At 42.6% G+C, this 26,070-nt stretch overlaps 1 protein-coding gene across 1 annotated transcript; it reads left to right on the top strand.

The window, feature by feature from the left end:
- The first annotated feature begins 11,489 nt into the window (after window positions 1–11,489).
- Window positions 11,490–24,385, top strand: elapor2a (endosome-lysosome associated apoptosis and autophagy regulator family member 2a). The gene is made up of 22 exons (XM_076734010.1): window positions 11,490–11,808; window positions 13,374–13,494; window positions 15,086–15,275; window positions 15,353–15,500; window positions 16,088–16,177; window positions 16,342–16,447; window positions 16,547–16,699; window positions 17,718–17,806; window positions 17,909–18,089; window positions 18,211–18,339; window positions 18,740–18,830; window positions 18,930–19,026; window positions 19,116–19,253; window positions 19,991–20,254; window positions 20,357–20,530; window positions 20,636–20,822; window positions 21,014–21,110; window positions 21,210–21,311; window positions 22,279–22,405; window positions 22,809–22,987; window positions 23,426–23,594; window positions 23,688–24,385. Exons 1-22 carry the CDS (start codon window positions 11,713–11,715, stop codon window positions 23,754–23,756), a joined length of 2,997 nt encoding a protein of 998 aa, XP_076590125.1. The 5' UTR covers window positions 11,490–11,712; the 3' UTR covers window positions 23,757–24,385.
- Window positions 24,386–26,070: the final 1,685 nt, after the last annotated feature.

The raw sequence follows: 26,070 nt of genomic DNA on the forward strand, positions 1-26,070 counted from the left end.
GTTTGTAGCATGACGGTGAAGTAAATTGGCACAAAATGTGACTTGAAAAGCACAACAACAAAGTAATTTATTCACTGCTGTTGTGGAGAATGTAAAGCTATACTTAACATCACAGCAGTACACGAAAAGAGTAGATGGTAAATAATTGCATGTAATTGTAGTCTACATATCACCACCCCCATGTGTGTGACCTAGTTGTGAATGTCTGGGGGTTTACACCAGCGGTACACCCATTCTGTGCTGAAGCAGTGTGTGATCAAGAGCCCTTGGTTAAATTTGAGATACTTGTTGAAATCGTCAGTCTTTCTCTTTTAACATCAGGCCACCATTTTCCTCTCTTTCTCACTCGTCCCAAACAGACTTAATGCATTCTTTCCACTCTGCTTTCTCCCTCATGTCTGACCCAGGAACAGTTTAGGGCATACAGTAAACCTCGCTGCACTGGTGGAAAAACCACAAGATAAAACTCTGTGCTGAAGTAATATCCCACATTTATGACATGTTTGGTACGAAATTGCCAATTAGGTCACTGTAAGCAACTTTCTGACTTGTGTATTTCTGTGCTCGCACACATGTGTGCCCATTACAAAAAGGGTGCGTGGAAGCATTTTGTGCAGCTTTAATAATGCGGGGTGATTTTTTTAATAAAATCTGGGCGACACTCCTCACTGTCAGCCTGTCTGTCTCTGAGATGTGCTCACCAGTTCTTTGGGTAACATAATGCATTCAGCTTTTCCCTGTGAGTGTTCAGCCAAAGTTCAGCTAATTCAATCACTGGTGGATGACTCACACCGCAGTGTCCCTTTCTGTACAGATGCTCACGCACGACATGCACACACTCAAAGGCACAGAAGCACACACATACATCCAAACACATGCAGTGTGGTGCCTGGCTGAATGAGGTTTATGAGGTCAGTGCTACGTCAGCCTCTCAGTGCACTTGTGAAATGATCCTTGTTCCCACCTTCATAACCCTCTCAAACTCTTCCTTTGTCTGCTTTTTATCAGCTGATGCACTGTCATGCTTTGATTCACTATTTTCTTGCCTGTATTCCCTATCTAGGTGTACCAATCCAACATTTCCCTTGTCATGAATATGTAGCAGAGAGATGTAAAATGCAGTCTGGAGCAACAATAATTCTTATGACAAATAAATCTCTTTTTCAGGGCTGCCTCTGTGATCCATTCTAGTTTACTTAGTATTCAGAGCTGACATTCGAAAGGTTTTCATCCCTAGTTTTATTCTTACTTATCATTCATTTGATTTTTTTTACTCTTGTCTGTTAGCACGCATTCCAACCATCCCTATAAGGTGACCACAAATTTAATGCAAATTCATATTAAAAATTATGCACTCAAGTGTAGCAGATGAGAAAATGACATGCTGCACGGCATTTCCTGCATTTGCATGCTTGCGTGTGCGCCTGTGTTTGAATGTCATGCATGTGAGCACATGCAAAAAAAAAAAGAGATCCAGATACAGTAATTTAACTGCAGCCCTTGGATGGTGCTACTGAGGCTGTTATTACTGGTCAAGCCACCCAGATTTATTGAGCTTTACTATACAGAGCCTTTCCACTTAGTCTAATGACTGCCAACAGGAATGAGAGCAGATGGCTCTGTTACAGAACAGTGAGGCTGAAATATCCACAGAGTTGGACAAAAGTGCCCACAACTTACCATGTCTATTTTATGACACAGACCACAGACACGGTAAATTTATGTGTGTCTGGATGTAAATCTCTGCTGGACTACAACTGATACACCACACATATTCAAACTATTAGGAACCCTTTTTTTGTTTTTTGTCTTTGTACAGGCAAATACAGGAATAAAAGGCTGTTTTTATACCTAGGCATGTGACCACATACAGTACAAACACAGTTAAATCAAATGCCGAACAAATGCCAACAGATCATGTGGATTTTTGAATGGCATTCATATTAGTTAATCATAAACCCTGCGGAAACAAGGAAGGCACAAAGAACTAAGGTGGAATATGGAAGGTGGGGTGGCCTGGGTAAACACTCACAGGAGAGACAGGCAGCACAATAGAGAAGCATGTATCAGTCCCTCCCTCTGTCCATCCACTTGTCTGTCTGTCTGCTTGTTTGTGTGAATAAGCTGAATAAGCAGGATTTCCAACACAGAGAGCAGGAAGGCCCTTCCAACGACACGCACACACCGTGACCACAGGAAATCAAGGTCAGTGTGACAATTGTGTGTGCGTGTGTGTGTGCGTGCGTGTGTGTGTGTGTGTGTGTGTGTGTGTGTCAGAGACAGAGGAGGTTCTGTACTTACAGTACCCCCTGGTGCATCATAATCTCTCCCACAAAAACAGTGTGCTTGTGTTGTTTAAATGTCTCTCATTGGAATGAAGAGAGCTCAGTTGTCAGGCTTACACTGCTCTTTGTGTTGGTATAACAACTCGTACAGAACCACATGTACTGTAACAGATGTTCTCTTGTTTTCTTTTTGAGTGTGTGTGCATGTGCTTGTGGCACAGAGGCATAGTTAAAGATGTTAATCCTTTAAAAGCATCGAAACTGGGCTGGTCAAGCACTAATGCCAGTGTTTGGTTAACCTATCTTGCCTGTTGTTCCAAAGGAGTGCCTCCTTTCAGTACCTTAAACACTTGTGATATATATACCTCATGAAAAGCATGGGATGTTACATACAATATATTTCATTTTTGTAAAACTTCCAAAATTTGAATTGCGTTGCCAGATTCACTCATATTGCAATTTTTGAGGCTCTAGTTTATAGTATTTTGTGCCGGACTGCATTATATGGTGAGATGGATTTATCTCCCAACCCCCACCCCCAAAATCCATTCTTTGTAATGTTATCAGATGGGGTTCAAAAACAAAAGACGGAGAGATTGAGTGCAGATGGGGCAGCCTTGGTTTGTGCATACCGAGGCTTTGTTACACACCCTCTCCTGTACGCCTACGGGCACACACAACTACACCCAAACTCACACTTCCATTTTGGCTACACATGTTGACACAAACAATCACATTATTAATCAGCCACTCAACTCCATCCTTTTACCCATTTATCGTCCTCCACCCCTCCCAGTGCTTTGCCCCAAGACTCATTGCCAAGGTAACCGCCAGCACACAGCTCCTCCCAGACATCCCCACAAGGTGAGTGAACACACACACACAAAGAAACACACACACACACGCACATTATGTCCGTCCTTTCCTCTGGATCATATTTACTACAGACAAAGATAAATCTCCCTAAGAACTGTGTGAACCCGAGCCTTCCCTCACACACGGAGCAGTTCCTCTAACAAGAATGTTCCTCCCCACATAAAAATCAAAGTTCTCCAGCCAGAACTTTGTCTCTGTTTTCAACTGTGGGCCCAACAGCTCCAGCGTGGAGGAGCTGGAGAGGAAGGAGGGAGTGGAGATAAAGAGGAGGAAGCTTGTGTTGTTTTCCGTACCTGATAACCCTCCATCCTCTGTCTCCCTACTGTCCGACCTGTCAGACGCCGTTTCCTGGAATTCTGATTCCTGAGGGGAGCGTGTGGGAGGGGAACGCAAAGAAAGGGATGCTGTCAGTCACTGTAAGGTCATCACTGAGTAACAAACACATTAATCTAAAGGCGATCACCGGTCGCACGTCAATGAGTGCATTCCTCCATGAGGCTGAATAAGGTATAATTATCAGGCAATAAAAAAGTGAGACCGAGATCTTAGTGCAATGTGTAATTTTAGACAAAAAACACAATGAAATTACATTTGGAAAGAAAAGCCATGTTTGGTAACACCGGTGATTAATTCACAGGTCTTCAGCGTATGTGGTTACTCACAGGCCGACAGCCATGTTTTCATATTTTCATTGTCAGAGTTTCTATTTTGCATTTATGTTTCTTGACTTCTGCAGAACTTGCTTTTTAAAATCTTTTGTTATGGTCACGGACCAAAATACCAAGGCAAATCCGTCTTGTGTGAAAAACTACCTAGATTCTGATTCTGATTAACATGCAAATACTGTCATAATATTACCATAGATGGTCAAGAACATTTACAACCAAGGGGCTGGAATTCAGGAGTTATCACAAAAATGCAAATAATGAGAAATTACTGTCAGATATCAGAACATGTAAAGTACAGCTCAGATGGCTGACAGTGATTGCTCGACAGGCGAATGTTCATTCTTTGCTCTCTGTTGTCCAAACCAAACCCTCCATTTGCTTAATAACAGTAATCTTTTACTTCTTTGTGTGGCTCATGTTTGTGTGTGTGTGCAAGACAGAGAGAGAGAGAGAGAGAGAGAGAGAGAGAGAGAGAGAGAGAGAGAGAGATTCTGAAGAATTTGTATTGATTGTTTGTAGCTGAAGATTGTTTTAAGAACAGTATAACTATTGTGGTGTGTGTGTGTGTGTGTGTGTGTGTGTGTGCGCGCGCGCGCGTGTGTGTGTGTGTGTGTGTGTGTGTGTGTGTGTGTGTGTGTGTGTGTGAGTCATGTGCTTAATGCTCAGATATGACAGTAGTTCCTGCTCTTGTGTGCCATAAACATGACCACCTTTAAGGGAGAGGTCAGAGATAAATGCAGCAACTGTATTATCACACTGACATGGACACACACACGCAAACACACACACATGCACACACAAAGATAAAGTTTCAGGGCGCTGGAGATCAAAGCTAAATCTGTTACAGTGGATATCTTAACAGTGACACTGATGATTCAGTCAGGCGAATTAGACACTGTGGAATGACAGACTGAACTGGCACATAATAACTCAAAAGTCACCGTCTGTTCGTCATGCTCATACACTCCTACTCATTCCTCTTCCTGGGTACACTATACAGTCTTTTTTTTTTTTTTTTTACAGCATTATGCCTGTCATTAATTTCTAGCATCTCCACATCGAGTCCCTTGAGCTCTACAACAGAAGGGACATTAATTTGTGCCTTGAGGGCAGGAATCACAAAGGCTTTTGGCTGTGATTTGTGAGAGGTCAGCTGATAAGGAGGTGGGGCGGCACAAGGGTTGACGCACATGCTCAGATTATGCCTGCGCTCCAGTGGATCAATCTGCCTTTTTCTGATCCGCTCTGAAGATCACAGTTTAATATTGAAGCAAGCCTGGGTGTGACACATGATTTCATTTTTACCTTGCTAAAGTAAACATTGGGAAACCTCTTTCTTGCTCCAGAACAGAAATTGCAAAACATATGCTTAAAAATAAGGTTTTGTAATTCACCCTGACAGAACAATAAAGGCTATGTTGGGGGAGGGCACAGTTGTATACATTCACAAGCCTTATAACCTCTGGGGGTGTCCACTACAAACATGTCTTGTACTGTTTGCTGCAGTTTTATTGGGAGGCTGGTACAAGGTAGTTAAAGGGAGCTTTTATCTAAATTCTTGAGTAATAAAGTTGGCTCAATGTTTCAATTGGACAGTGAATTTAAATTTTTCATGCCAAAGCTTGTATCCACAATAAATCAACCATGTGTTTAATTCTTTCATGGCACATTGCTTCACTCACACCGTACTGAAACTGACAATCCTCAGGCCAAAAACAATCAAACCCAACAGCTGTCTAAACATCTGCTGATGAGATGTCTCGCCTTGGATGAAGTAATCAACAGTGTAAATTCCAGGATTCCTATTAAAACCCACCCCTCCCCCTCACATTCTTCCAGAGTTTCCACTGCTGATCAGCATTATTGATCAGAGCCTGCAGACACGGCTTCACGTGGCGTGCCATCCTCCTCTTGGAATAAGGGAGAACTCTTGTGCAGAAAGACTGTTTGGCCAGCGACAGCACTCACACTAATAGACATGTACAAGCACACACACACACACACACACACACACACACACACACACACACACACACACACACACACACACCGCCACAGGCAGACGTGTGTTTAAAGAGATCAGGGGACACAGATCATGTTGAACAGGAGCTCAGGACACATTTCACTGACATCCTATCTACAGTCACTGAATACTCTGACCGCAAAGTGTGCATGTGTGTTTTGAGTTTCAGAGCCTTACATCTCATTGATGAGAAGATTCTGTAGTATTCTGACAAGAAATGAATGAAGTGAATATCAGAAGAGGGGGATCAGCATCCACTTACACCCCCTTCTCACTGTATGAATAAATTAATTTGGGTTTTACATCCCCCTTGTGGTGATATAATGCATTACATTAAATATACAATCAACTGCAGGAGCTGAGGTGAAAATATACAGCACACATCCATAAAATAAAACTTTACTCCATCATTATTTGTTTCTTGTTAAAATGATTGCTGTGAAAAAATATTATCAGAAAATGTAATTAAATATAATTATATCAGCGCATAAATGCATAAGCATAATAATGTCTAAATGTAAATGTTAGACTATACTTTAATGTTTTAGTTGGTCAAGATGGAGCTAATTTTAATTCATACAACTGCTGTGTATCTTAAACTGTGATAACACCCTATATGTTGTAAGCTGACATAAATGTTTCTCTGAAGTAAATGCAGAGTAAAAAGTACAATATTTCCGTCTGAATTGTGATGGGCTGGAACTATAAAGTATCAAGAAAAAGAAACGCTCAGGGAAAGTAGAAATACCTCATATTGCACTAATCATAAGCAATTGTACTTTCCACTTACTGAGCCCAGCCTTCTTACCTTAGGCTGTCTGATAATAATGGAGGGTCTGGGGATCTGTGGATATTTCAGCTGCAGCTCCGGGCTACAGTCAAACTCCAGCTCATCATCCTCTGAGCTCTGGGAGAGGCTACGGCAGGATGGAGGTGACTCAAAGCATGGGTTGTCCTCTGGGTCCTGCAGGTGGCAGATAGAGTTTGAGTTGGTACCATTTACTGTTCTGGTTCTGGTGGAGTGGGTGGAGATACAGCTGACAGTCCTCTGAGCCTGTGTGTGCTGCTGTGCCTGTGGGCTGCTTGGCAGAGCTTCTGGCTGTGATGTAACTGGGTTAGCTGCAGGAAGGCCCTGGTTTCTGCTTCTTCTGGAGTTGCTTGGCTCCTGAGCCGGTGCTGGATCAGTGCTGACATCAGATGGATTACCAAAGCAGTGGCCCAAAGAGGAACAAGGTAGTCCATGCATGCTGGGGGATTCAGAAATGACCAAAAGAGAGAGTAAAATAAATCCCAGTTGCACTGACATTAGGTGGATCTCAGGTTTCCCAGTGTGTGCATTAGACAGTTAGGAGTACATAAGAATATACATCATTTCCTTTGAGTGGGATAAAGGCAAATGCAAGACAGAGCCAACTGTTTCCACACCTGTCAAGTGACATGTGAAATAAAAGCATCTCATTATCCAGAGGAGACATTCAGTTTGATCCATGCCAACAGATATCTTCCATCATCCATTTCAGCACGTCTTCTAGTTAAGCCATCGCTGTGTTAGTTGTCCACTTGTCCAGCAGCGGCCACGTCACTGGATCATCAGTTTATCCCAGACTTTACCTCAGACGCCCAGACTGTGTCGACTGTCTCTCGGTCAGTAGGTCGATCTGTCACCATCTTTCTCTCTTTCTCTCACAGAAAATAGATTCCCAGCCACGCGGCTCCTCAGTGGAGAGGATCACTCTTTCTTCAGCCCTTCATGGCCTCTTGTCTGCCTCCCTGACAACCTATGCATGTATGAGAGTCTCAGGGTTTGTGTGTGTGTGTGTGTGTGTGTGTGAGTTGCAGCGTGTCAGTGAGGGGTGTCTCATTACTCGACCAGGTACTCCCTGGTCTGTTGTGCTTTTGGAGGCAGGGGTTGGGCCACAGGGACTCTGGTTACCATCTGATTCAGGGTCAGTTGCTGATATACTTGCCCTACACTTCACCACTATTAATTAATGAATTCATCCGATCACAGAGCGGTGGCCTAGAGTGTAAAGGTTATTGGAGTGTTACAGATGGTTGAATATGAGAGTTCAAGTTACAGGCAGACACCGTAAGTGATAGGCCTCACATGAGAAAGAGAAAGGAGGGGAGAGAGAGAGAGAGAGAGAGAGAGAGAGAGAGAGAGAGAGACCTAGCCTCAAAGAAAGAGCGAGAGAGGAGAAACCCAGCTGTCCTTGGGTGACGGCCTCTTAAATATTCATACACATAAAGCAGACTTGCATCAGTACTCTTTCCAGCCTGGTGAATATATTTTTCATAAGACAATTTCAAGCGTAGCATTGAGACAATAATGAGGAGCATCTTATTGGTTGTTAAGTGATATGAGCAGTTTTTGGATTGGTCATTTCAACCAGTACAGCAGACACTGTTCTGGTGCTGGATCAACCTTTATCAGCTCAAAAGTGTGAAAACACACCTATATAAAACAATGCTATGTGGCAGCAGATGGGGTGAAAACCTGTGACGAAACATCTAAGCTTCATCAAGGGATATAATAATGGCCAGTATATAGTACAAGTACACTTGTGGAAGCTGTGCATCTATCCTGATTAAGGAGAATTAAATACTACATGCAACTGTAGTTAAGATGATTTCCAGGTGTACTTTTGGTCTAATTGCTACATCAGGTGGCAAGTTCAAATGATTAGGCCACACATTGGTGGTAGCACAGAGATGAGTGAGATTAAAGCAAACACTATTGCTGGTCAGAAAAAGGACAATCAATAAGAACAGCAGGAAGTTCCTGCCAAGTTTCCTGCCATAAAATAAGCGTCTGAAAGGATGAATTCTGTTATTCCAGTTGAAAGTGCATGTCATCATTTTTAAAGAATTCTGTTGGCGTGTGAACAAAGGGAAGTCATGTGGACAGCTTCTGCAACCCTGGTCGTCCCTGGATCAGCACATTGGACAGCAGATGTTACACACTTAATTGCAGAATGTTTTAGATTATCCATGTGACACCCCTCAGTTTAATACAACACAGTTTAGAAATAACACAAACTACAGGCCCCAGAAACAGTTTCAAATAACACCGAGCATTATCACCTTCATAAAGGTAGGATTTATAGCTGGGGCTGTTGTGAGTTTTAGGCTAGGTGTGCCTAATAAACTGGCAACTGAGTGCAACATCACGAGCAAAAAATGTCTCTGTCTCCCACATCTAGACCAGAAATTTCCATTTCTAGATTTGCAACTATCACATTTGAATGTGGAACATCCGATTCTACGCCTGAGGCTTTGAAGTCCAGATGGGAAACTTTAATTTGCACAAAAATGACAAAATTTTGCTCATATTTCGCTACAGTATCTGGAACGTGACCAATATTTCATTCCTGTGTTTTACAGTGGTGATGTGACCACCTTGGACACCCACCTCCTGATCAGTGATCCGCTCCTGATGACTGGAAAGATTCTACCTCTTTCAACGTCTGATAGTTTCAGGACTCAGTCTTGTAGTTGTGGGTGTGCTGTTATGAGACGTACTGGACACAACATTCCCTTTAAATAATGTTACTCACATGGAGCAGAGATGGATGAATGTCTGTATGCATTAATGCAGTTAATTGAAATACTGGCAGACCCACACACAGGGAGTCTCCAGGCGCTCGAATTTTAATAAAACACATTCTTATAAATATTTATTTATTGAAGGCTAAACATGGTTTAGGTAATAGACCTCATTCATAATCTCTGTCCACTCAAGGGCAATATTATAAGCCACGTGTGAACAGAGCTCTCTGCCTTTCCGTCCATCTCTCCAACACACTGTTGTGAGAGTAACACTCGCTGACAAATTGAACCAGGGTGTGATTATAAAACATGCATGAGCTCTTTTGTCTCAGGACGTAAACAGAGATATAGTTTGCACTCACTATTTGAAAACTTAGAGGGACCACATGGTTAGGAGAGGATTTAATACAAGCATGTGATAACTTTATGTAACACATACATTTTCTGCAACATGTAAATTCTGATACCAACACTTAAAGGTAACTTACCGCATGAGGTCAGAGCCTTTTTGGCAAGAGATAGCAGGATAATATTTTCCTTATGTGACAGCTGATGGTCGTATTGCAGAGGAAGTGTGGATTTTGTAAAGACAGTAACACATTTTCACAGACCTGAACAGGAGTTAATGGCATCAAGAACCATGATTGAACTACATTAAAAGGTGGTGTTAGATGTTGGAATTCATCTTTTTGAAACAGATAACCCTCTGCAGACCCCTGAAATGTACAGTTTAAACCCATATATTCACTATCACTCTGTGTAAACAATACACTGGTGCAGCAGGCTTGATTAAAATAACTGTACTCAAGATGTCTTAGTTGAAAGGTACTTTCATTTCTTCTATACTTCTGTGGACATTTTCAAAAGAAACCTCAAGACAAGTCCTTTTAGATTGGGGCCTCATCATTTGTTGCCTTAGCTTTTAAGTCTCAATCATTGGCTTTTATAGCTTTTACTTTTTTACATTTTATTTTTTGTGGTAATTGAGAAATTCTATTTATTGTTGTCTCCTGTCTACTTTGTCTGTGCTACTTTAATCTTGCTCTGTGAACGATTTGGGCTGTATGTTTATATCAGAGATGCTATATAAATGCAGAGTATTTTCACTGTATTTTACAGTAACACATTTCTTGTGTGACCTTATTTCACTCTGCCTCTGCATGATGCATTAAGCCTTACCAGCACAGTTGTTATTGTGTTCATTTTCATCAACTATTCACACCCTATGAGGTATAAAACTGGCCTCCTACCGGCAGGCAGCAGTACCAGGCCCTGCACAGCTGAGTCTGCTCACTAAGCCAGGCCTTCACAGAAGCCAGTAAGCCTCTCATGTCCATGAAAATCATTCAATTTAGGCACAAGAAAACAAAATTCAAACTAAACGTTCTTATTATAGGCAGATCAATAACACAAAGCCCTTAAGTGAGCCATCCTGCAGTAATGATGAACCATTACAGAGCTTGGCTTCCCTCTGGCGGTCGAGGATGGGGACTACAATGATTAAGACAACAATACACTGCATGCAATCGAGGCTGTTTTCAAGATGACAACAAAATGCAGCCTCGCCATTAAAAAAAATGTCTATTCTCGCATCGACATTTGCCTCAAACAAATATGCAACACTGACTTGGACAGAGACTCTACGTTTGCCTCAGGCGCTTAATTTTACAATATTCCACATGACCTAAATACACATAGCTTACAAGTTACATCGCACATCGTTTTGTTTATTGTTTTGTCATGACAGCTGCATGATAACAAAACGTTATTATTTCCTGAGCGACGTCATAGACGCGTCAGAGCCGGTGGTTAAAGGCACACGCACACAGCGGCGTCAAGTTCGCAGAAGATACCAGATGTACGACTATTTACCTTCAAATTAAAGCAACAAATGGGTCCTAATACGGAAAGTGGCGGGGTTATTGCATAAAACGAACACTTGTTTGCACAGTGACGAAATTATATCACAGCTATTGAAAAAAAACAAAACCAAACAATCATGTAAGAATAAACTGGTGACCGATCATTCACGCATGCGTGCGTCGCGAGTTTTACTTTGAAAACCGTAACCGGAAGTCCTCTTATTTCGCCGTCTTGATTGTGATGAGGCAACCCTGGAGCGCAAAATCTGAGGATAATCGCAGGTGGTCAGGGTTACAATCTGCCGACTGGGAGAGACAGACGCAGATGTCGATTTGTATCCGACCAAGCACTGATCTGACTCAGGTTTACGATAAATCATCTCTCCTGGATCGAGCTGCTTGTTGTGTTTTTTTTTTTTTTTCTTTCATCTCCCCCTCCATGATCCACAATGCGGTCCTCAGCTTGGTTCGTCGCCAGTTGCGCTCTCATCCTCTGCACGCTCCGGCTGATGGACGGGGCCAAAGGACAGCGGCAGTGTAGTGAGGTGAGAGATGCCACAGTCGATCAACGAGGCTTCATTCTGTTTCACTGCTGGGGATTTCTGGGAAGGGCAATTAGAAAACGCACTGATCGGGCTGCCGCGGTTGCAGACAGGGAGAAGGTAATTCAGTAATCACGTACGATTAAAAATTGATGACACATTTCCGGCCTGATTTATGGTGCGATTCCCTCGTCATGTAGCAGGTGGGAAGACCAAGCAAATAAATAGAATTACACATTAAAACAAATCAGAATCACCTTAACCATTACTCTCTTTGTACAGTGATCAAGTTTGAGCAGCATGGAGGAGCATGCAGCTCTGATGAGGCCTGGTGTGTGTTGAACTTCACCACTCAGTGCTGTTCAGGCTGTTATCAGTTTCCTGCATGGACTGGCCTTTCCTGTCCTCTGGTCTGGCTCAGCTCAACACCTCCTCAGCCCTGACTGGCAGTCCCAGTCACACACACAACACACAGTCCCAAGATAGAGGAGCAACATTCCTCAAAGTTATTGTCTCAATCTCTGTGTTCACAGTGGCAGAGAGATGGCTGCGGCTCCCCCGTTAAGGCCTATAATGGTGTGAAATGACGGCGCTGCTGTGCTTGAGCTGTTGCCTGGGATGACAGCATATGACAACAGAGCCACTGTCTTGGTTTCAATCTCATGAACTGCATTCAGGAGTGGACGTGCTGAATTGTGGTGTGAGATGAGAAGTGAAAGTCTGCCATCTGTCAGTGGTTGACCACAGCTCTTGTAGGAGTCACCAGACGTAATGGGTGCAGCAGAGTTCAGAATTCATCCTATTCCTGGTAGATTTATTGTGTTTTGAGTCTCTGCTGCTAAAATCATGTTAAAATATTCAGTTTGGTCAACAATTATGCTCCAGTCGCCACTTTTCTCTCATCGTTTCTCATCAGTGTGACCGAGCTTTACCGCGAGACCCTTAGATAGCAGAGAAAATCACTCCACATGCTGCAGCCTGCATGTGCTGTGGTGTCAAAATCTGGTTTGGCTCAAGGAACGACATTATGTAAACTGTCAGAAATTAGGCCACCCTCCTCTGTAGACAGAAAGATGGTGAGAAGCTCTGTGGGGGCGAGAATACCACGCTAATGGTTTTCACTCCAGACCACAGATTACAACCATAATATGAACATTAGTGTCCATCTTGAAAATGTGAAATGCTGGCTGTTTAACCAGCAGCCCCCTGCCGCCATCGCCCCTGTTCCCATCGCCGTGGAGATGGTATGTTATGTATCCAGGGCAGAAGAGTGGCTGTAGTGGTGTGCTTGAGAGATAACAGCATAACAGGTGGTCATGTTTTGTAAGCCTGAGCAGCTGGATAGGGAAGTTAATTTCAGAGTTGGGTGCTAATGCAGTGGCCTGCTCTGATTTGCAAAACATTCTCACCCAGAATGAGATGACTCAGGGTTTTGATTTGGGTGGAGGCCGCTTGCGGTGTGAGGTTTGCTGACCTGCCTTTGGACTACATTTGCTCATTGTTTGGGTCTGTTGTGGCGACTGATTTCTTATGCAGATGTATTGTGTGTGTGTGTGTGTGATTGGCAGCTGGACTACTACTTTGAGTACACAGAGTGTGACGGCACAGGATCTCGGTGGAGAGTGGCCATCCCGCAGAGCCCTGGAGCCTGCATTGGACTACCAGAGCCAGTACGCGGCAAAGAGTGCAGTAAGTGTGTGTGTGTGTGAGAAAGAGAGTTGATGTGTGTATCTCACCTTCTTATCGGTGGCCTGGAAATTCCACCACTACAACCTGACTGGCTCTGTTCGGATACCCTCCAACCAACCGCAGAGCAGCACCACAGGCCCATAATCTCAGAGCAAAACACTGTCACATAATTGCTCTCTGCTGGTTTACTGTGCAAACCCCATCTTTAATAACCCATGCTGTGTGAGTCTCGTATGAGGTGCAGTAACCTCATCTGTCACCACGAGGAAATCTGACCAAACAAAGTTTCTTAGTTCTAAACCATTAGACTAAAAACACAGTGTGTTTGCAGAATTGGTGCTCTTAAATGGAAGCAGTTTTCCAGAGGCCCGTGGTAAAGCACTCACAACTCCCTAGTTGTGATTGCTAATGTTTTGCCATGGAAACAGACCTGCTAAGAGGTGAGTCACAGGCAGTGTTAAATTCCTCTTTTTGTTGCAAGTGACCTTATCACCGCCTTATCACGATGGAGCCAGGAAGACAGACTTTAATTGTGTAAAAGCACACTGATGTGCAACAAGGTGGTCACACGAGTTTGTTCTTTGTTAGAGATCCCTGGAACAGGTTTGCCCTGCGCTGTTACAACACTGCTTCATTAACGGCTGCACTGACGTTATCACTGGTGAAATCTGTGTGTAAGATAATTGAAAGGTCACTCACACATAGGGTGCATAATAATGGGCACTGATGTTGTCTAAGGTGGATATTTTACATGTATAAACTGCATCAGATGCAATCTATTCTCAAATTGAGAGAACCTCATTATGAAGTGAAATAGCTTATCATGAGGTATGTTAATATACCTTCACAACAAAGTTCCTTGCACATTGCTTGCAGCAGTTTGCATCTTCATGTTGCATTTGTAAAGTTTAAACTCTTAACACCCTTTTCTGTTTCCTTCTTTCTGTTCAACCTCACTGAAAGAACACCAGAACTTTGTTTCCTCATAGAAATTGAACAAAGGATATGATGACGCTGTCCATTGCACCATAATGCAGTGCAAGAGGCCCAGTCAATCGAGTTATCTCTCACCGTCTAATTATGTCACCATGAAAGTGAGCAGCACAGCAAACTGTTCTTAAATCACATCACACGTACAAGCACTTTCTGCAAGCGACTTACCCTCAGATGAAGGAAGGGTGCTACACAGATTGCATAGCAACACACTTTTTTCTTTTTTTTTTGCATTGCTTCCTTTGAAGCATAAAGAGACATCACAATAAGCATTTGAACAGATCAGGTATGAGGAAAGGCTGATGCTGTCAAAACACTGGCAGGTGCAGAAGACAGGATGGCTCAGTGGAAAAAAAGAAGTGCAGAGACAGACAGAGTGTGTAACAGGATACAAGGATTAAGGTTCTTCATCACTGGGGCTACACTAGACTAAATGCAGCTACAATTTGCATGACCTGTCGTCTTCTGTCATCTTAAGTCTGTGTGATTTTTATATTGTGTGATCTCAAAGGAGAATGCAAAGAAGGTTGGGAAATAACTTATTCAGTATTCTTCTTCTTCTTCCCGTCCCTCTGTACTTCCTCTCCGCATCCTCCAGCCTTCTCATGCGAGGCTGGGGAGTTCCTAGAGATGTCGGCTCAGGAGTGCACCCGGTGTGCTGCAGGAAGCTACTCCCTCGGCAGCGGTATCCGCTTCGACCAGTGGGATTCCATGCCTGCTGGATTCAGTAGCCTGGCAACCTCGCTGGAAAACAGTCCCCACGGAGATGACAGGCTCACCTGCAACAGGTGTGTGAGTGGGTCGTAAGACAAGCTGAAAGCCAGATTGTAAGTGTAAAATTAATTTTCTGTCCTTTTCCCTGCAGTTCGTCCTGGGTCCCTCAAGGAAACTATCTGGAGTCCAACAGGGATGAATGCACGGTGTCGCTCATCTATGCTGTCCATCTGAAGAAACAAGGCTCGGTCAGCTTTGAGTACCAGTATCCAGACAACAACCTGCTGTTTGAGTTCTTTGTGAGTTTAGTGCTTTTTTTGTATACACCGCCAGTAATATGTTTATTGTACTCCTGTGAGAGTACGTCAGTACTTTTTGTTCTGAAATCTCATTCCTAAAGTCCTAAAAATTTAATGGTACAATGCTAATGTTAATGCTAATGGAAAAAAAGGATCCAATTGGAAATCAGATTGCGACACATAATATATACTATATACCCACATCTGATGCTGTATGTCTATCAGAACCCTGAAAAACACTTTCTGGACGGAGATTCCTCAGTTAAGTGTAACAATAGCTCTTCTGTTGTCTGTTGTGAGCTGACATTTATCTGTCTCACATGACGGCAGTTGGTTGTGTGAAAGTGCTCCAGGAAAGACTTTGTGTTTCAGAATATGGTAATACACTCTCTTCACAGCAGGGTGACCATAGCGGGGAAGCCCAGTAACATTATTGATGGCTGCATTCCATTTAGAAAAACCAGTTCCAGGGCTCCTCCAGCATATTATGTATGCTGGGTCAATGTCAGTGACTTACTGCTGGGGTACTTCTATAGAACACAGCCATGTGGACAGGAAACACAGCTGATCATTTGTGTGTGCTTTAGATCCAGAATGACCAATGTCAGGAGATGGATCAGTCTGCTGATACGAAGTGGCTCAAGCTTACCAATCATGGAGAATGGGCGACCCATACGGTGAGTGTTTCATGCAGGAAAGATGAACAAAAGCCACAGAGGACATCTTTAAGATCTTTGGTAACTGGTGTTGGTCTTCTAAATAAATGTGTTCTCTTAACTACTGCACTGACCCCGTAATGCCACAGCTTTACTGATAACATGTGAAATCATGTGTGTTCTAGGTGAACCTGAAATCTGGCACCAACATCCTGTACTGGAGGACAGGTGGAGTCCTGATGGGGACCAAAGTGGTGAAGCCTGTTCTGCTGAAAAATATTCAAATAGAAGGTCAGTAACGAATTTCTCTCTTCCCCGTTCTCTCGTTAATCAATAACAAATCAAATATTAAATCCTTTCCATTCTCTATCTGTCATTTCCTTCTACCAGGAGTCGCCTACACATCACAGTGTTTCCCATGTAAGCCAGGGACGTTCAGCCACGTCCCAGGCTCCTCCACATGTGACCCCTGTCCTCGGAACACCTACTCTGGCCACGGTGCCAGCTCCTGCACCCCCTGTAACATCACCACTCAGTATGCAGGTGGGAACACACTCACACGCACAGAAAAAGACGTATTCAGCGTTTCAGATCTACTCTATGATGAATCCTTGGAACAACATAATGACGCTGCAGTGCAGTACTCAGTGTAGCCTAATTGTTATCAGTGCTGCTCACAGAAGCACATAACACAGCCAAAGGATAGAAAGAGAGCTTGTTCTATTTTCAGCCGCACTAGTCAAACTTTTGAAGAAGAAACATGCTTGTTAGTTCAGTGCGGAGGGCTTGTGTGATCGCAAGGGAGCAGCAGATTTTGGCGGATGATGTAGCGGATATGCTCTTGTATTTTTCACAATGCTCCTGTGTTACATTTTACAAATTTGTTTTCTAATATGCTGTTTCTGAGGATAAAATAATGTGCTCCCTGATCTATTTTAGTACATTTCCCAATAGGCATTTACTTGCATACATTTCCAACATGTAAAGCAGTTAAAGCTGTGCTGAATGTCCTTTTTTTTTGCCTTGATACACAGTATGTTCCTATCAGCGGGTTAAAATGTCTGTCATGTGATGCCGCGAGTGCACGTTTTGTTTAGTAAAATCCCCAATAAGTGACTGAGAAGGCTTGCATATTTAGGATTTTAACATGTTTAATTTAGTCCACCTCTTTATGAATATTGTAAGACCCCTTCGCTTCACTGCTGTTTTCAGTGTTTTGACTCTCCTGCCAAAATGGTCTGAGGAGCCCATTATTCTTTCTATTCTTCCATTATTTCTCATCTACATTCACATCTTGCATCACATATCTTATGCTTTGCTTTACTGTACTCTATTTCCACTGAATGGTTCAATGTTTCGTTTGGATTCTTGAGTTGAAATGACTTAATGTGATATCTTTTATGTGTAACTCTTTGCAAAAGGTTATTATTTATTAAAGCACTACAGTATTTGTAGATTTCTGGGTAAATCATCAGATTTACTTTGCAGTTGCTCTTTTTAAATGAGTTTTCTTGGGCGAATGTAATTTTACTTTGCCTTATTTTAACTTTTCGTTTCCAAGCTGAGGGATCCTCCGTGTGCAAGGACAGACCTCCATGTTCCAGGAAGGACTATTTCCAGATCCACACAGCGTGTGACCACGAGGGCAAGGTGAGAGAAAAGAGGCCACCTCTGGATTAAAACAGCCCGCGATGACCCGCTCTGTAATCACAGGTTCTGTTCTATTGTCACCTTTCACCTCTGTAATTTCAGACGCAGGTCATGTATAAGTGGATTGAACCTAGGATCTGCCTGGAGGGTGTGACTGGAGCTGAGCCGCTGCCTCCAAGTGGAGAGCGAGAGCCCTGCCCCCCCTGCAACCCTGGTTTCTATAACAATGACACAGCCACCTGCTCCCCATGCCCACCTGGGACCTATTCTGATGGGATGAAACGTACTGAGAACTCTGCTGATTTGCATTGTTTTTCTCACTGTCATCTTCCTGCAGATACTTCTGATTTTGCTCAGTGAGGTTTCCTGATTTTTCTGTGTTTTCCATTGTGTTCTTCCCGCAGCATGTACGCAGTGTCCGGCAGGCACTGAGCCTACCTTGGGTTACGAGTATAAATGGTGGAACGTTCTTCCTGCAAACATGAAGACCTCCTGTTTCAATGTGGGCAACACCAAATGCGACAGCATGAATGGTGGGTGTTTTTTGTATCTCTATATGGCCAGTAGTGCTGGAATTTCTCTCCATGTATACTTCTCTGAAAGGGATTTTTCAGCATTGTCAGATATACACTTATTGACTTTCTTACTAAAAGTAACATGAGAGATCGATACCACTCAAGAGAGAAGACAAGAGATGATTAGTTTAGCTTAGCACAAAGACTGGACAGAAGAGGAAACAGCTAGCCTGGCTCCGACCAAAGGTAGCAAAACGAGTAAACCAAAACCTCTTGAGATTGCAGTAATTAGTAAAAAATTATGTTAATTTTGTCTTTTTCATGTGATTTCTTTGCTGTAACCTTTGTTGAGCTGCATTTCTTGTGTGAAAGGTGCTCTACAAATAAAATTCATCATTATTATTATATTGTCTCTCAGGCTGGGAGGTGGCAGGTGATCATATCCAGAGTGGATCAGGAAGCTCAGATAATGATTACCTCATCCTCAACATCCATGTTCCTGGCTTCAAGTAAGTACTGTCACGCTGTGTTTTCAGTCTCCGTCACTCTCTTCACTGAGCAGTCTGTTTCTTTTTGTCGTGACTAATTCCACTCATCTCTGCCATCAGGCTCCCTACGTCGAGCCATTCTGGGACAGAGTTTGGCCGCATCACGTTTGAATTTGAAACTTTGTGCACAGCTGACTGCGAGCTCTACTTCATGATGGTGAGAATAGCTCCTCACAAGTGTTACAGTGTGCTGCATATGATACATTATTACACAGGCGAAGTGAATGAAGTGAATGCGCTTTTTAGGATGTAAACAGGAAGAGTACTACGGTGGTGGAGTTATGGGAGAAAACACAAACAAGACAGACCTACACACACGTCATGACGAAGAATGCCTCGGTCTCCTACACATGGGCTTTCCAGAGGACGAACCAACCTTCAGATGTAAGTATGAGTTCGTTACTTTAACATACAGCATGCTGAATCATAAATAAAGACACTGAAAATCTGGTAATATTCTCATCATTACCAAATTCATGAATTGCAGTAGGAAACCATGATCAGCAGAAGAAGGATGAGTTTATATCCCCATAGTTTTAAACCACTTTAATGTTGCATATGTATGTGGAATCTCTGTCCTGAGCCGTGCAGGTCAGGCCACTGACCCAGGATTAGTCCTTCAAAGACCAGGAAGCCTGATCTGCAGTCTTCTGGTTGAACCTTCATATTCATTGTCTTATGTCCAGGAATGAGAAAGCTCTGAAAAACCTTGTGACGGGCTTTCAGAGCACTTCAGTCAGCAAGTTCAAACAACAGCTGGGACAGTCTTTAGTGATGTAAATGCACTCCACACTTGGTACACCTAACACTCCCTTCTGTCAGGCGTTTCTGAGGTGGTGTTATCGTTTAAACCATAAATCAAACAGACTACTTCATCAGTGTGCTCACTTAGTACCTTGCACCACACATGAACATTGGAGAAAATGTCCAGTTGCTTTTGTTAAATCGCCTCTTTTGCAGGAATGTGGCCATCTTGTATAAACCAGCAGCACTGTATGTTGTGATCCACTCATGTAGGGGTTTGTGGGAAAAGCTAGTTTGTTTTTATACCTGTCAGCAAAACACACTGAGTCAATGCTGCTGTTCATTCTGTACTCTTTGTGTCTCTTGTACTCTCTCAGGTACGTTGGAGAGTCAACGACGTGGCACGAATCTACTCCATCTTAGTGAGTAACGCTGTTGATGGAGTGTCCTCTGGGTGCCGGGCTTGTGCCCTCAGCACACAACCCTCCAGCTCTACTTGTGTGCCGTGCCCACCTGGACATTATATAGACACACCCACCAGCCAGTGCACAGAGTGTCCACGTAACACATACCTCGTATCTCACGCCACGCCGGGCCCAGATGCCTGCAAACCCTGTGGGCCAGCCAGCAAGAGCGACAAGGTCTGTTTGTTTGGGGAAGGAAACTAGCTCTACAAATCATTTGTTTTTGGCTATTATCTATGACGCACAACAATATAACTGTATTTTTTTCTTTTTTAACAGGACCACAGTTTATGTTACAGTGACTGTCACTTCACCCACACAGAGGGAAACACCACTCTGACTTTTGACTTCAGCCTCCTTGGGTCTGTGGGGTCGCTGATGAATGGTCCGAGCTTTACCTCCAAAGGAACCAAGTACTTCCACCAGTTCAATATCAGCCTGTGTGGAGGACAGGTGTGAAGAGATGAGAACACACACACTTGCAGAAAACATGGCCCTTTTTGGGGTTTGTGCGCATGAATGCAATGCCCAGTCTATTAGCTCTTTTTCTTTTTTAAGGGTCAGTTGGCAGTATGCACAGACAACGTAACAGACCTATCCATCGCCGACTCCCAGAGAGAGAAAGGCGAAGGAGCAAACGCTGTCAAGACCTTCATCTGTCAGTCAACAATAATCCCAGCAAATGGACGAGGCTTCCACACGGCACTCTCCTCGCAGTCCATGAACCTGGCTGACACATTCTTGGGTTAGTGAGTGTAAGATGCAGACTGTGGTAGTGTGGAGAGCTGCATTTGGTATGTTTTGTACTGCTCCCATTGCTTTAAAAGTTGAAAACACAAGACGAGAAAAAGTCTGGTCCTGTTCGTCTTTTAATGTTACAGAAGAGAGGACATAAAAGTCGTGCTGAATTAGTCTTTCTTTGGGTTTTATTAACAGGAGTGACAGTAGATAATACACTCGATGGAATAAGGGCGAGACCGGAGCTGTACCCCCCGACCTCCAAGAAAGTCCCTGATGTCAACTTCTACTACAGGTACTGCAATTATTTCAGATGTTCTTTGTCAATAAATAAATGAATAAATAAAATCAGAGCTCTAAGGTTCTGTCTTTCTTTTTGTGTTTCTTTGGTAAGGTCCTTGGAGGCGACCTCGTCTTGCGAGTTGGGTCGGAGCGCAGTGGTGACACTTCGCTGTAACCCGGTAAAGAGCACTAAAGGAGATCTTTCAGTTCCCAGGTACTAAAACTTCATCAGTCTGCCTGTATAATATCACATGTAACCTTTTATCTTTTCTATACAGATGACACACAACTGTACATCTCTGCTGAACCACACGACACTGCAGCTATGCTTATTATTAACTGTCTTTTTGCAATAAATAAATGGATGAGCAACAATGGGTTACTAAAGTTAAATGAGGGAAAAACTGAAATCCTACTTGTCTGCCCTAAAACAAAAAGAGACATACTGTTAAACAGTTTGGGGAGATTAACTCCCTGGATTAAATCTGAGGTTACAAATCTTGTTGTTGTCCTAGATTCAGGTCCACGCTTCAGATTCCACATCTGGAAGGTGATGAAAACAACAAATTTTTCCACCCTAGAAACAGCTAAAGTACAAACATTTATAAATAAAAAAAAAAAATGCTGAAAAACTGATTGCCTTTATTTCAAGCCGGCTCCATTACTGTGACACACTATTTACTGGCCTCCTGAAAAAACACTGAGAGACTTCAGCTCATTCAAAACTCTGCAGCTCGGCTATTAACCAGAACCAAGAGGAGAGAGCACATTAGTCCAGCTTTGCTCTGGTTTCCTGTAACATTCAGAATTTATTTTAAGGTCTTCCTCCTTGTATACAAAGCCCTTAATGGACGAGGACCAAGCTACATCGCTACCTCCTTCATTTATTATTTGCCTTCAAGAGCACTGTGATCATCTGCTGCTGTTTTATTAGAGGTTTCCAGGAACAGACAAAAGAAAATTTGGGGATGCAGCCTTTTTATTCTTTATTTTACATTAATTTTCTATCCCTGTTTTTTTGTTCATTCTAATTCTTTTTTATGTGAAGTACTTGGTGCATGTAATTTTGTTTGTTGTAAAGCACTTTGAGCTGCATTCCTGAAAGACACTGTAAAAGTTATTATTATTGTTATTTGCTGTGATGTGGTGTACAAATGACAGCTTGTGCTTGGCTCTTCCAGTCAGTGCCCTGCAGGAACATGCGATGGCTGCACTTTTCATTTCTTATGGGAGAGCTCAGGAGCGTGTCCTACATGCACAGAGAGAGACTACCATCAGATAGAGGGAGCTTGCAGGGGAAGACACCAGGTGTGTGCATGTATTTTATAAGTGCTGGGACAGATTTGCTTTGGTTCTTGAGTGAATCATATTGGAATTGAAATGAATTGCTGACTTTCAGCTTTTAATTTGAGGGTGTTTATGGGCGGACTGTGTAGAAATTATAGCCTCCAAGCGTAAAAAGGGTTGTGATTCACACATCCATTCAGCCAATATGGATGCAAACAGCCTTAAAGCTCACAGTCAGCACTTTAACAGTCTTTGTTTCACTTGAAATGCAGTAGAGTGGAGTAAAGCCAAAACAATTGATAACTCTCCACTGTCTTACAGACTGCAGCATATGTGTGGAGAATTTATAAATACAATTTTCGGTGCGCCTGCTGGCTCTGCCACATTCTTATTTAATGCTGTATATGTGTATGTTGATCCTCAGGACCTGCTGTATGTGTGGACTGAGCCCAAGCTGTGTATAGGAGGTGTCACCCTGCCGGAAAAGAAAACGTTGCTATGTAAGGGGATGGAGTTCTGGATACGGCTCGGTGCTGGACTGGGAACTTTCACTACAGTGCTGCTCGTCTCCCTCACCTGCTATTTCTGGAAGAAGAACAAAAGGTACCATTCTTTTTTCCCATCCTGTATCTCCTTCCTTCTTTCTTTCCTTTTTTTTTCTTTACTTACTCTTCTACTTCCTTCCTGTATTGCTTCTTAACGTCCTATCCCACTTTTCTACCTTCCCTACACTCTTGTCTTCCTCCTCGTCGTCCTTCCTTACTTTCACCTTCCCATCTTTTCTTTCTTCCTCCCTACTTCCTGTCACTTCCCGTTTTCTTCTTCCTAATTTCCTGTCTTTTGTATTTTACTTTCCCACCAGCTGGCTTTAATTCCTGCTTTATCTCTTCCTCTGCTCCAACCTCCTGTTGTTTGATCCCATCCCTGCTGCCATTCTTTCCTTGTCACGTCACCCTCTTTGTCAATATTCACATGGACAGCATTGTTCCTCTTCTGTTTTTTTTCTGACAGTATTGATTCTGTCGCTTGTCTCTTTTCTAGGTTGGAGTATAAGTACTCCCGCTTGGTGATGTCTGCCAATAAGGAGTGTGAGATGCCAGGAGCTGACAGCTGTGCCGTGATGGAGGGGGAGAATGAGGGAGACATGGAGGATGAAGTCGTATACACAAAACCTTCTTTACTTGGCAAACTCAAAGCCATAGCATCCAAGGTGAGAGTCACAGCATGAATTTACTTTAACAGGAAGAAAATCTCACTGTGGTGAAAGCAGTTTTGCAAGATGAATGTTTGTCTCTGATTTCAGGGAAACGGAGAGAACTATGAACACGTGCAGCTGAACTCCTCTCACTCGAAAGCGTTGGTATGGAGCTAGAGAGGTGGTGAAGTGAGTGGGAGTGAGGGGTAGAGATCGACCCTCGAGAGACTTTCCACTGAACAACCCCTTTAACCAACCACCCCCTTTATGAGCTTTGGTACCTGGAATACCAACTGTGTGTACATACACACATATACACACACACACACACATCACGCACCTTGGGCCAGGTTCAGAGGAGTCACACGAACACTGTGGCCTTAATGCTTGGCACGACAGAGCCGACTGTGTAGTACTGTGAAGCAGATGTGTGTGATAGACATTTCCTGGTTATATTCTGATTGAAGCTGATGTCAGAAAGGCTGTTAGAAGAGCTCAGGGTAAGACTGTTTTCTTTATATTCATTTCAGTCTGTGTAGTGTCTGATTTCTTGAGACAGCCATGGTGTAATTGCATCCATCAAGGTCGAGTGTGTGTCCATCTGTCAAAGACATTTACACAGACTGGTGTATTCTGGCCATACAAAGCCTCTATCTTCTCATTTGTTTGTTCTGTTGCTTCGTTGAAATTATTATAATGAGAGGTGTTCTGCCGACCACTTGAAAATGAAGATGTCATATAAAATGAGGTGAGGTTGTGGTGTTGCCTGTCCATGTATGTCAAATAAATTATGACGTATTTATGTACACGTGGAGCTAGTTTGATTGATTCCCTTGTTTACCGATTCTTTCAAGAAATCTACTGACAGGCTTTGACACAGAGAGGTCTAACTGGAATTGTTGGTGAAACATAACCTTCAGGAAATATATTACTTCATTGTTAAATGAATTCATGATATAACTAATCGATTTTTGCTCTGCAAACACGGATGGGAGTACACTGACTGAGCTACCCTGTGCTATAGTTTGAGTTATTGATATCCAGAATGTGAATGATAAAACTTTACCTAAGTGTAAAAAGTGTAGTTTTCAGTGTGACGTTTAAACAGGAAAATGAGAAAAACACACCATCCAATGTCTCTGTCCCAGTCAGGGATCCAACACCCCTCGTCCCTCTCTCCACCGCCATCCCTTTCTCCAAGGACCCAGCCTCAACAATCACCTATTAAAGAGTTAGTTAAAGCTGCCACACTGAAGCTCTTATTATTATTGTTCTTATTAGAAATAAATAAATTGTAGACATTATAATGATAGTAATTTGATGGGACAAAGTCTGAGCAGCACTTTAAGTGTAAATATTTTGGAGCTATATTAAGGAACCAGTGGGGAAATCTCAATATGTGCCCAGTATCTTGAGTATCTGTAGCTATTTTGGTTCTCGTCACACCATGGTGTCCGCTTCTCTAAAATCTGATTTGAAAGGATCAAAGACTGTCTTGTTTTGGGATATTTTACAATATCATAACAATATATATTTAAGCCCCTGTGGGTCACATTGCTCACTGGCCTTCAGTGGACTCTCCAGTAGAGGGCAGTGGAAGACAGAAGTTGAAAGAGACGTCTGCATTGTTTAATTTGATATTTTAATCTTTTTTTTTTTTTTTTTTTTTTTTTTTTTTTTTTTATCATTTTTATTTCCTTAGAAGCAGAATCCAAATTTTAACTAAACTGCCAATAGGTGGAGTGGTGGACAGTACATGGACTCAGGTGATGTGCTTAAGTTCAGTTTTGAGGTATTTGACTTTACTTGAGCATATCCACTATATGGTAATTATACTTGACTGCATTGTTAACAGTTAATCCACTGGTTCACAAGCTATTTTTTTGCTTGTGATCACTTACAAAAAAGCAATGTCTAGTTTTCATGTTTCAGGTGTATATGAGGTGAGAGAGCGATTTCCTTTGTAACTGTTTGAGATCCAAAGAGGTAAAAGTGTTCAATATTTCAGAAAAAAGCAAACACTAGAGAAAAGTGGAGCAAAAGTTAAACTCTCAACTCTCAACTCTAGATTTTCTTGCCACCTTAGCTGCACAACAGTGAAATGCTTCATGAGCATTGTTCATTAGTATTAATCTAATAAGGTCATATACAAAAATCAGTCATGGGTCATATTTTTCTGCAAAGGAGATAGTTTTACTTTTGAAACATTGAGTACATACTGCTGACGATACGTTTGTAATTCTACTTAAGATTTTAATACAATACCATTTTACATGATAATTAAACATACATGCTGCCCAGTTTAGTGGAGATGGAGATTCCTGGCTGCAGATTATTTGTGTAATGATACGAGGCTGCCATCAGAGGGCAATCACTGCCTGGCTGCAAGAAAAGAGTCAGTACCTAGTTCTGCAAAAGTAGGACCTGTAGGCAGAGTGATGTTGCCAGAAATAAGACACAGGAGCACACATTCAGTGCCTGCAATACCTGC

Source organism: Chaetodon auriga, chromosome 6, assembly GCF_051107435.1.
Source record: "Chaetodon auriga isolate fChaAug3 chromosome 6, fChaAug3.hap1, whole genome shotgun sequence".
Taxonomy (NCBI): Eukaryota; Metazoa; Chordata; class Actinopteri; order Chaetodontiformes; family Chaetodontidae; genus Chaetodon; species Chaetodon auriga.